The 13,028-nt window shown below is 38.3% G+C and overlaps 1 protein-coding gene across 2 annotated transcripts; it reads left to right on the plus strand.

The window, feature by feature from the left end:
• Positions 1-325: 325 nt before the first annotated feature.
• LOC127868251 (uncharacterized) lies at positions 326-10,994 on the plus strand. 2 transcript variants are annotated; one of them, XM_052409883.1, is made up of 7 exons: positions 326-1,025; positions 2,335-2,550; positions 3,566-3,685; positions 5,008-5,138; positions 6,653-7,118; positions 9,727-9,864; positions 10,377-10,994. In XM_052409883.1, exons 1-5 carry the CDS (start codon positions 907-909, stop codon positions 6,697-6,699), a joined length of 633 nt encoding a protein of 210 aa, XP_052265843.1. In that variant the 5' UTR covers positions 326-906; the 3' UTR covers positions 6,700-7,118; positions 9,727-9,864; positions 10,377-10,994. The 2 variants fall into 2 exon arrangements, with proteins under 2 accessions (XP_052265843.1, XP_052265842.1); XM_052409882.1 differs by lacking the exon at positions 9,727-9,864.
• The last annotated feature ends 2,034 nt before the right edge of the window (positions 10,995-13,028 follow it).

Genomic DNA, 13,028 nt, shown 5'->3' on the forward strand with positions numbered 1-13,028 from the left:
TACTTCATTGTAAATCAAACAATAACATATGAATGTCAGAATAGATCGACATCGCAAAGTATTATTACGTTACACAATGATATAATGTAGACACGGAACCATTTAAGAAATTTGGAATGTTTACAACTAATCATTAATAAAATAAATGACTAGTTAATATATTTAGTCCAAAAGTCTTACGATCATAGTTTTTGCTTGTAAATGTAATTGTATTATCCGAAAGTATGTAAACATTTTGCTATGAAATGCGAGAATACAAGTTAATATATAGCCACGAATTGCTAGAATACAGGTTACATTATTTGAATGAAGGATTATCGTATTGATGGTTACTGTTATTAAACGTGTCTACTACCAAAATTTAGTTTTATAATTATTTTTTATTTGCTAAAATTTTTACAATAATAACGGGAACATTTATAAAAAAAATACATTTATCAGGAATCAAACTTTGTTCTGGGGAGGTAAATCAATCGCACAGGGCGATTCAGAGGCCTAAACGTCACTACTAAAATAGTTCACATTCTACACGCTGTCATTGAAACGCCGGGAGGTCACTCGTTCGCTCTCTTCTGTGGGAGCGTTCTGTCTTCATACCGAGTGAAACCAAGAAACGGACTCGAGAGCGTTTCGATAAACCTGGGGCAGTTTACGCAATCGAGCTAAAATAAATATGTTTAAACTAAACGCTGTCAGTAATGCAGAATGTATTGTTCTTAAAATTATCGACGATAAGAGTTACAAATGCTTCATCATTTTATTTATTGTTATTGACTACTATCCATATACGAAGCGATGTCTAGAGTGAAATATATCTCCATTTATTTGAATCTATGACTTTCTTTTAGTTATGAAAAAAACGTTTTTGGTTTTTGGCTTTTACAATGCGGTTCCGTTACCAAGGTAATGCCGACATCGAGCCAGGCGCTCAAACTTAAGAAAGGCGTACTGACGGAGGATGAAGTGCGACCGACGTCGTCGGGACATTGGCCGGGATCCCAGTGCTCTGTGCCGACAGGTGTGAGGTAATAATGAAAGTGATTCTGATGATGATGCGGATAATGATGGAGATAGTGTTGATGGTATTGGTTTTGGTGGTGGTGATGATGATGATAATAATGATGATGATGATTAACCAAATACTACCTCTACTTCAACAACAACAAATACTATCACTATTACTACCGCTTCCGCTGCCGTTGCCGTTTCCACTACAATCAACACCACCACTATTACCTCTGCCACTGCTACTTCTAATGCTAATGCGACTATTTCTGCTACTGCTGCTACTACTACTACTACTACTACTACTACTACTACTACTACTAACTACTACTACTATACTACTACTACTACTACTACTACCACTACTGCTACTAAGACTACTACTACTACTACTACTACTACTATACTACTACTACTACACTACTACTACTACTACTACTACTACTACTACTGACTACCACTACTGCTACATACTAACTACTACTACTTCTACTTCTACTACTACTACTAACTACTACTACTACTACTACTACTACTACTACTACTACTACTACTACTACTACTATTACTACTACTTCTACTACTACTACTACTACTACTTCTACTACTACTTCTACTTCTACTACTACTACTACTACTACTACTACTACTACTACTACTACTACTACTACTACTACTACTACTTCTACTACTACTACTACTACCACTACCACTACTACTACTACTACGACTACTACTACTACTACTACTACTACTACTACTACTACTACTACTACTACTACTACTACTACTACTACTACTACTACTACTACTACTACTACTACCTCTACTAATATTACTACAACAACTACTACTACTACTACTACTACTACTTCTACTACTACTACTTTTACTACTTCTACTAATACTTCTACTACTAATACTTCTACTACTACCACTACTGCTACTACTACTATTACTACTACTATTACTACTATTACTACTACTACTACTTCTACTACTACTACTACCACTACTACTACTACTACTACTACTGCTACTACTTTAACTACTACTACTATAACTTCTGCTACCACAACAACAACAACAGTAACAACAACTACTACTTTTACTATTACTACTGCTACTGCTGCTTTTGCTGCTGCTGTTTTATTTGCATGCTGCTGTTGCTATGTTTTTAAATCGGGTTCCCTATGCGCGTTACGTACTAATAACAACTACTAACAACTTAAATACTATATCCAGTGTTGTATTGTATCAGTTTAATGTCAGTATAATAACACTCAATGTGCGCTTGTATTTTTATATGTTAATGTTTTTTGTTCCAAGATCAGGTCCCCAGTACGCGTTCCGTACCCCGGCCCACTGCAGCATCGTGACCGTCTACAACATTGGGCAGGGGCTGGTGGGCGGGGGAGAGACATGCCGGACCCGGACGCTATGCACGCCCTTGGGCGCGAGTCTGCGCAGCTCTTCAAGCATCAACCGCTACCGAGAGGTTACACCAGCATCCTCGCATTCGAACCAGACTCGAAATCTTATCAGGTAACCGAACAACGAAGTGTGCCCGACTCTCAATTTGATAATGACGTCATCATGTTGACGTCATATAGTTGTTATTTCAACGAAATTCCAAATTTACTTTTGTTCAAATGTAAAACAAATCGACGAATATGCATAAAATTAAAAAGAAAAGCAATGATGTTCAGCTATACTGAAAACAGATGTTAACATGGTATTATTTTTATATACACATCTAATTTTGGGAGGAAAGGGGAGGGCACAACAAGATTATGACGAGCCTCATTCTCGGAGACGGATAGCTGATATTTATGTTTATGCATAAAAATCGATCCCAGCTAAGCTTGTGCAGTCCGCAGCTAATCAGTGACTAAACTTTCCGCTTTTTTGGATTTTATCGTTAAAACGAATTCTCTTCTGTACGAAAATTAAATTTATGCGGAGAGTGACGTCCCTATTAGCCTTTGCGGACTGCACAGGCTAATCTGAAATGACACTTTACGCACATGCATTAATCCTAGAATGAGGCCTTAACACATTTCGGTAAATTGACAAATTAAAAACAAAATGCTTTAGATTCGCAAATGTTCGTTGTAGTTATGCTATTTGTGCGGAAACATTAATAGTGAACATTTACCATGCTTTAAAATATCCATTATATGCATTGTTTGACGTTTTAAAAACCTGTAAATTATAAAGCGTTGCAACGTGAAACAATTTAATAGTTTGTTGGGGTCGTTATATTTTGTGATACAACGAGGATTGCTTAAAAAGAGTATAAAATTCACTACCCATTGTATGAGCGCGGATGGCAGAATTGTCTATGCGATAGCATTTTACGCCAGGGATCAGTGTTGCGAGCCCAGTTGGGGGTTACTTTTTTCTTTCTTTAATTTTATTATTTTCTTTTACTGGAGCTTTTTAGATCCAATGTATAAATTTAGCAATATAAAGCATTTAATGACAAACGTCATAACATGCCAAAAATCTGTGAAAAGGCCCCTTTAACCTTACTAAAGCACAATTTCTATTCTCAAAGTGGTGTGCGCAGGGCGGGTCCGGTTCCTACATGGAAGTTGATAAAGTGGACAGCCGGCCCACTTCCGGTCGATGTCGGCCCTGTACCGCCGGGCCTGACAGATCGTCTATCTCTGCAAAGGTAAATGGTCGGTAATTGAATACAGCCCGTCTTATAGAACATCATACGATACATATTTTAGCCCTGGGAAAACCGGTCTTAATGCATGTGCGTGTGCAGTTCGCTGGATGTTCGCTAATTATTTTACTGCGTTTAAACAAAACATGCCATACAATCAGAGAGTGTCATCCCAGATTAGCCTGCTCGAACTGTACATGCTTATCTTGGACGACACTTGAGTTTACGTGCACAAAAAGCCCCTTTTTCCGAGCGGGTTTTATCTTTAGTTACGGTGCAATTTTTGATGAAGTACAATTACACGTCTTAACCTATTTGATAACTTTTCTTTCAATAATTCTATTAAATTCCTATCAATAGTTTACATTCCCTTTATTTAAAAATAATATTTATGATTGATGTCTATTAACGGTGAGTATACAATTAAGCCGTCACTGTAATTGTCCGTACAATGTTTGATAAGACATGACCAAGGTACCTTTTGAACACCTAAGGAAATTTCGTAATTTTAATAATAAATGTGCTTCTATTTATTTTGCTGGTTCGTTTTGATGGGGCACATTTTACAATTGTGTAATGAAGAATCTTTGGATTGCGCAAAGCTTTTGAATTAAAGCACTGAATTAAGTCGTATGCCTGCTTCGGCGTTCCCCTTCAGAAATCGGTGCATACCTTGTAATTTAGACAAACTCGACATGTTCACATTCAGATATGTCACTGGTTCCGAGCATGTTTCAGTTCAAAACATTGCCTTTCTTATAAAAAAACAACAACATGCGATGACGTCATTTTTATCTATTATTATTTTCTGACAAATATTTTTTGTTTCAATAAGTACAGCAAGTACGACTCTAGACAACTTTAATGACATACGTTATAGGCTGTTGATTGCAAATAATATACATGCATTCTAACCGCTCACAATTAAAAAAAAACACGACAAGCACGAAGCAGCATTCGATCAGCAAACAGGAAATAACCGCTGCGATTACTTTAATCAGTCAGTCTGTAGGATTTGTCGCAATTGGTTGAGCGATATATAAAACTAAACATAATAGCTTACAGATAAATTATACTGTTTAGTGCATACAATTACAAGTAAATAAATAAAATACTGCAATGTTCATACATTTCATTGTTTTGTATATTTTGACATTTCCCAGTTATTATGCAAACTCGACGGTATAACAAACACCAATATACCTTACTTTGTTATCACGATTTTGTGATTATAAAAACTATGTTTGGGGAAGTAAGCTGACATTTCAGCAGCCAATCAGTCCTTTCCAGTACCAAAAGTTACTCGCTCTTGGTTTTCGGCCCAGTACCCTTTTGCTGGACCCGGACTGCGTGCATGACGCCACCAGCCACCATACGCCGCGAATCCGGAGAGAGAGCCCACAGAAACCGGACGCACATAGCGGGACCGCGGCACGGGGCGCTGTTGATCAGAGATGTAAGTATCACGTGTCATAAGTCAATGTTTGCTGTTCGCTATAAATCTTTCACACGGTATTCTATGGGGTGTTTGTGTATCGTTTGTTCGCTATCAGGTGATCGCCAGATCTATGTTGAGATCACTTTTCTATCCATCGGATGCTAGGCAGGAAATATAACTGCAAAAACAAACTTCCCTTTTTCCCATCCCCGATGAAAATTAACATGCCTCGTTCTTGGAATTCTAGGCCCCATGTAAATCCGCTTAACCTGGATTTTCGTTAAGATGACACTTCATTTTTAACACAAATTTCCTTTAAAGCGGATTGGATTTGCTTAACATAAAAAACAACAACAACCGAATAATTCTAAACCGTTATATAGTCCGTTATATAGTCCAATTAAACTACATTCTGAAAAGAATATATTTAATGAAATTTTTAAAATAAAATTTACAATTTTATTAATAATCGTCAAAAGAAAATAGATGTAATGTTTTAATAAAACCAGTTCCAAGTGAGTGTCAAATGTATCAAATATTAATTACCTTAAACCATTGTTATTATACGAAAATTACCTCTGTCAACGATGACGCCTTGTAATTTCAATAATAATAAATTATCAACTCATGCTTGATGTCGTTATTTTTAACAAAATGAGTTCCACGTGCACGAAAATGTTTTGACAGCTGAGCACAAGAGCTAATCGTAACATTATTTTAAATAAACTGTGGTCATTGTCGGCTCGGTTACTACTCAAATGTACCCCGGGTACTCTTAAGTATACTTAAATGTACCCCGGGTACGGAAAACATACTGAAACGTAACGTTGAACTCTAACGCTAAATTTGTTGTTCTCGGCTATTTTAGTCAAATAAACAATATTCATATTTATGTCAATATCCTGTGAAATGGCATAAATATTATCGAAACTCCAACTCAAAAAAGCATGTTGAGGCAGGTTTTGTTCAAAGAGATGTTGTTTTTTCGTATTTTGTAGCGCGTTTTACGACATCGAATTTTGGGCGGGAATAAATTTTCTCAATTGGTCTAAATTTTCCGGATACGTGTTAGTATATTTTCCGTAGCCGGTGTACATTTGGTATACTTATGAGTACCCAGGGTACATTTGGTATACTTATGAGTACCCGGGGTACATTTGGTATACTTATGAGTACCCGGGGTACATTTGGTATACTTATGAGTACCCGGGGTACATTTGGTATACTTATGAGTACCCGGGGTACATTTGGTATACTTATGAGTACCCGGGGTACATTTAAGTAGTATCCGAGCCGAATATGACCAATCGAGCCTTAAAAGAGGAAATGCATTTTTTTTCTCTTTTAACGCAAGTATTTGAAATAATCTCACGCTTTTTTCCCACGCGTTACCATTTAATATGTTTGCATCATGTTGATAAATGCCCGCCACTTTAAATCGTATGACCGTTTTTTCTTTAACAATTTAGTTACATATGTATTTTATTTCCTGTTTTATGTCCCTTAAGCCGGTCCCGCCCTCTCGGTTTCAGTGACGCGGCAACGCCGGATGATCAAGCTTGCCCGGACGCGAATGTAATGCGCAGTGACAACATCGACCGGATCGCCCCCAGTCTGCACATGCGCAGTGACAACATCGACCGGATCGCCCCAAGTCTGCACATGCGCAGTGACAACATCGACCGGATCGCAACAAGTCTACACACGCGCAGTGACACAGCGACCGGATCGCCACAAGTCTGCACATGCGCAGTGACAACATCGACCGGATCGCCCCAAGTCTGCACATGCGCAGTGACAACATCGACCGGATCGCACCAAGTCTGCACACGCGCAGTGACAACATCGACCGGATCGCCCAAAGTCTGCACATGTGCAGTGACAACATTGACCGGATCGCCCCTAGTCTGCACATGCGCAGTGACACAAACACCACCCAGTCGGCCGAACGCCGCAGTTTTCAGTTTCCGGAACAACGAAAACGTGTCCCACTCGGAGGTAAAATTGTAAGACTCCACTTGCACGACGCATTGTGTGACATTCTATGTCGACTTTTTTATTATTTTCGCAAACAACGTAACTTATTTAGAAACTGTACCTTATAAGTTGTGTGATGTTAGTGAATACAACGAACTTAAGTTGTATCTACCAGCTACTGATACTATAACAGACGTTCGATAGGTCATTGTCGGCTCGGATACTACTTACATGTACCCCGAGTACTCATAAGTATACTTACATGTACCCCGGGTACGATAAATAAACTAAAACGTATCCGGGAAATTTAACGCATAATCGGCCGTTGTCGGCTATTTTGTTTTTAAGTATATTTACATTTATGTCAATTGTCTGTAAAATCACCTCTATATTATCGTAACTCATACTCAAAAAGCATGTTCATGCATTTTTTTTAGATATAAGTTTGTTTAAAGGGTCCGTCCAAACATATTTTGTCATGTCAGAAATGTATTGAAGCTTGTCAGTAAATGCGTTATATTGATAAATTTAAATATTGGAACTTAAAATCTCTAGTAAAAAAACAAGAATACAATTTAAAAAAAGGAAAAAAAGTAATCCTCAACAGGGCTCGAACCACTGACTCCTGGAGTCCGGGAGTAAAAAGTCTCCCGCCTAGACCACTCGACCATCCACGCCCATGATGCAAGCGGATGTTTGTTTTACCTATATAAGAAATCCTCGTAGTTTCCCAAAAATCTGTTGGACGGCCCCTTTAAAATAATCGGTAGTGCGTTTTACGACATCGGATTTTGGTCGGGAATCCAACACGTGTACAGTCTAATATCGACCGGGTACGATTAAGTATTTACCGTACCCGGGGTGCATGTAAGTATACTTAAGATACCCGGGGCACATGTAAATAGTACCCGAGCCGACAATGACCAATCAAGCATAATTGACACTCGATTGGCCAATTTAGACTGTATCCGTGTATTATTCCCGCCCAAAATTCGATGTTGTAAAACGCGCTACGGATTCGAAACAAAATTCTCTTTAAAAAAAACTCCTTAACATGCTTTTAAGGAAGAAGTTTCGATAATTTAGAGGCTATTTTACAGAAAATTTACATAAATATGACTATAATTAATTAAAAAAATATAGCAGACAACGATCAATTAAGGCTCGATTGGTCATTGTCGGCTCGGGTACTACTTACATGTACCCCGGGTACTCTTAAGTATACTTACAATTACCCCGGGTACGGTAAATATACTAAAACGTACCCGGTAAATATGACGTTAAATCGGTCGTTGTCGGTTATTTTTTTATATTAAATTATATTCACATTTATGTCAATTTTCTGTAAAGTTCTGTAAAATTATCGAAACTTATACTCAAAAAGCATGTTGATGCAGTTTTTATTTAAAGAGAAGTTTGTTTAAGATAATCGGTAGCGCGTTTTACGACATCGGATTTTTTGCGGGAATACAGCTCGGGTACAGTCTAAAATCAACCCAATCTCTTGCACGACGGTTACATTACATTCACCTCTGTGTTGGGCTCAGAACGAACTATTGTTATGAAAGCGTCTCATTCATGTCATGATCATACCAAGCGTTCATCATTGAGGTTACAGTTTACTAAACAATCTCTTGCACGACGGTTACATTGCATTCACTGCATTAAAGAAAACCATCTCATACCATGATATCTTATATCAGTCTTAATTCATTATTATAAAATTGATATGTTTTTTTGTTGTTAAGAAACCAGCATACATACACACGTCGAAGCAATTCCTAACGTCACTCAATAAACATTATGTTCAATTATTTACATATGTAAAGTGCGTGGAATGATTCCATCTGCGTAAATGGGCAATAAAATAGTTCCAAAGAGTTGCATTAAAACTCGCAAGTATTTGCACGGTTTATCGTACATTTAAAAGTCATATTTCTTAATTTAATGCATGCGATCTTAAATATCCAATCAAATATACACTGAATGCGTTTGTTCGGTTTTAGCTATTTTATAGACAAAATGGCGTCCTGAGCCTTTCGCAGAGTTGTATGGCTGCACACCACACTTTTTAGCCACCAATGCGAATTGGCCCCGGTCAAATTTCTAAATAAAGAGAACATTGCTCAAGTAAGCACCATTTTGAGTGTCTAAATAATAATGAATGTCAGGTTTGAGTTGTGGTGATTTTTCTTGGATGTTTGTAAGTTACCAAAACATTGGTATTTTAACTATAGCTGCATACAGGAAGTAGAATTAATGCAATTCGAAAACAGGTGTAATGCTGGCTCCGGTCAGTATTTCTGTTGGAAATTTGAAAGGGCGTACAGACATTGAACTTTTACAAAAAATCTAATCCTTTGACCCCCAATTTTCTCCATTGCTGTTTAGTACTTGGTAAGTTACCAATGTAAAAACATGGTTTCCAGGCACCTTGCTTCTGCAGGAAAGTGGCAGTTTGTTGTTGAAACTGGCTTAAAAAGGCTCGGAAACACACAGAATTCTCATGTTTTGATTTGAAATCATCAATACTAAAACATTTTGCCCCAACTCATTTGATTTGAATGTTACTGATTTTTCAGAAGGCACAGCCTCAACCATTCTGGAAATGTGCTTGGTTTATTTTCAGATTTGCGAGGTGACCAGTTTCCAGACATTGGTTCGCTCCTGCTTGTGTACGAGATTGGCCGAGACTAAAAAAACTGTAGTGTGACACCTATGTGAGAGCAAGGAACGACAACTCTGCGTGGAGATTGATATCAACCAGGTACGATTAAGTATATTTACCTCACCCGGGGTATATGTAAGTATACTTAAGAGTACCCGGGGTACATGTAAGTAATACCCGAGCCGACAATGACCAATCGAGCTCAATTAAGCGTAAGAATTCCCGGGCACGTATTATTTTATTTACCGTACCCGGGATACATTTAAGTAGTACCAGAGCCGACAATTACCAATCGAGCATAAGTGACACAAATCATAAAATGTATTATAATTGCAAAGACGGACCTTGATTAAATATTTCCGTCGTACTACGTAAATAAAAAATGTCTATAAATAAACTACATATGTACTAGGTAACTACAATTACAACTGTTGCTTCTGCTAGTACTGCTTGTATTACTCATATTAATATTTATTAGGAAAATTAAATAAAGAATGCTTCTACAACAACAATCAGTACAACTATAATACTACTATTACTGCGTTTAACGCTTTTGCTGCTATTACTACTTCTACTACATCTACAACTACTACTTATCAAATCACGAACAGGTGCAGTACCTAATACAGACTCAACTCGACGTTCCTGTCCGAAGTATCCAGTTCGATCCCCTCGATATCCGGTCGGCGCGACCCGGGGTCAACTCCCGCTTGGTCGTCGAATTCTGTACTACAGCGGATATGGCAAAAGTTATACAGTCGGGGCTTCAAGTGGGCACGGACCGGCTGGTGTTCTACCCGAATGATGACGTCACTACACGCGAAACCGCGGCCTATAGAAACTACATGGAGGTTGTTAACGCTCATGCAGTGATAGCGGCGTCTGCTGATAACGCAGTTCGCGGTAAACTTAAAAACGCAGTTTCCAGCGGTCGACGTCACGACCTTAAAGATACTATGAAGATATGAGCTAATTGGAATTGACTTTGAAACCATGTCATCATGCTAATTTGTGTCGTTTGGTATATGTACCGTAGCACGTAACAATAATGACTCGATTTTTTGAGTCAGGTTAAGATTCAAGAGGGATAATTTCATTACCGCCATTTTAATTCAACCATCCACATACATTAAGGCACATATACGCTTCCTTTTTTTAGTTTCAGTTTTTGTTTGTTTTAAATACTGTGAATATAATACATGTATTGATAATAATAACTTCTTACTTATTGATTCATTTCCAACTTAAAACACAAAATTATATCATGTATACATGAAACAGATTTAGAACAAATATAAATAACTTTCATTTCCAGATATTTTAGTTTAAGGCCCTTTCTTATCAAATAACGTCAGCCAAATTTTGTGGTCGGACGTACCAACTGACAGACAGACACGATGATGGACAGAGGGCTAGCCTACAGCCACCAATATCAGAATACATTTCTGAACACAAAGTCGTGTGGTTTTGGATCCATACTAACAAAACAATTTATGTGATTTTGTAACATTATATACAATATACAAATATGACAGGACACACATATATGTAATATTAATACTATAAAACAGCATGTTAAGTATATCTGCAAAACGAGATTTCGGTACAAAATATATATTTATATCTTATTATGTACCATAATATCTTTTCCTTTGGTATCTAAACCATAAGCCATACATACCAATTTGTTAACACCCAATAAAAATAACAATATATATCACACCATCTACAAAATACTCTTCTCTCATTGGCTGTTTGACGACACATGATGAACCCATATATTCTATATGGTGTCAGTAGACTATATGGAGCAGTAGAAATATAATAATACTGGTTATATATAACCATAATTGTTATTTTGATGAGTTGGAAAGTAGTTGGCGTGATATAATTGTTACAAGATAAGTTACTGACCCGATACGGGATATACGGTTCTGTGGAAAACGTCGCCCCGAAATTGTTTCCACAGAACCGTATATCCCGTATCGGGTCCGTAACTAACCTTGTAACTACGCCCCGATATGGTTTTCCACAGACCCGTATATCCCGTATCGGGTCAGTGCCTAACCCTGTAACTACGCCCCGATATGGTTTTCCACAGAACTGTATATCCCGTATCAGGTCAGTAACCAACACTGTAACTACGCCCCGATATGGTTTTCCACAGAACCGTATATCCCGTATCGGGTGTGTTCCTAACCCTGTACCTACGCCCCGATATGGTTTCTCCCCAGAACCGTATATCCCGTATCAGGTGTGTACCTAACCCTGTAACTACGCCCCGATATGGTTTTCCACAGAACCGTATATCCCGTATCAGGTGTGTACCTAACCCTGTAACTACACCCCGATATGGTTTTCCACAGAACCGTATATCCCGTATCAGGTGTGTACCTAACCCTGTAACTACGCCCCGATATGGTTTTCCACAGAACCGTATATCACGTATCAGGTGTGTACCTAACCCTGTAACTACGCCCCGATATGGGTTTCCACAGAACCGTATATCCCGTATCAGGTGTGTACCTAACCCTGTAACTACGCCCCGATATGGTTTTCCACAGAACCGTATATCCCATATCAGGTGTGTACCTTACCCTGTAACTACGCCCCGATATGGTTTTCCACAGAACCGTATATCCCGTATCAGGTGTGTACCTAACCCTGTAACTACGCCCCGATATGGTTTTCCACAAAACCGTATATCCCGTATCAGGTATGTACCTAACCCTGTAACTACGCCCCGATATGGTTTTCCACAGAACCGTATATCCCGTATCAGGTGTGTACCTAACCCTGTAACTACGCCCCGATATGGTTTTCCACAGAACCGTATATCCCGTATCAGGTGTGTACCTAACCCTGTTTATACGCCCCGATATGGTTTTCCACAGAACCGTATATCCCGTATCAGGTGTGTACCTAACCCTGTTTATACGCCCCGATATGGTTTTCCACAGAACCGTATATCCCGTATCATGTATGTACCTAACCCCGTAACTATTAATATGAGACACACTCTGGGGAAACAGATCTTAATGCATGTGACATGTGGTTTCTCAGTCAGGATACTTTCCGCGTCAATTGTATCAAAATTAAGGCTAAAACATTAAAAAGCATGTAAAAATAATCAGCGCGTATACGTTAAATGGAATACATGTATAAATAAATTCTGGGAAAAATCATTTTCGCGCGGTATCAGAAAGTCCCCGGGAAACATGTTTTTTGCATGCGTATGACGCAATATAACAATTTTTTTGTAC

Source organism: Dreissena polymorpha, chromosome 2, assembly GCF_020536995.1.
Source record: "Dreissena polymorpha isolate Duluth1 chromosome 2, UMN_Dpol_1.0, whole genome shotgun sequence".
NCBI classification, from domain to species: domain Eukaryota; kingdom Metazoa; phylum Mollusca; class Bivalvia; order Myida; family Dreissenidae; genus Dreissena; species Dreissena polymorpha.

What these genes read in the sequence shown, in the direction of transcription:
- LOC127868251 (XM_052409883.1), top strand. Translation starts at nt 907, where the DNA reads ATGCCGACATCGAGCCAGGCGCTCAAACTTAAGAAAGGCGTACTGACG. An exon ending in TCTGTGCCGACAGGTGTGAG is followed by an intron (nt 1,026 to 2,334) that starts GTAATAATGAAA and finishes TTTTGTTCCAAG; the next exon opens with ATCAGGTCCCCAGTACGCGT. An exon ending in CAGACTCGAAATCTTATCAG is followed by an intron (nt 2,551 to 3,565) that starts GTAACCGAACAA and finishes CTATTCTCAAAG; the next exon opens with TGGTGTGCGCAGGGCGGGTC.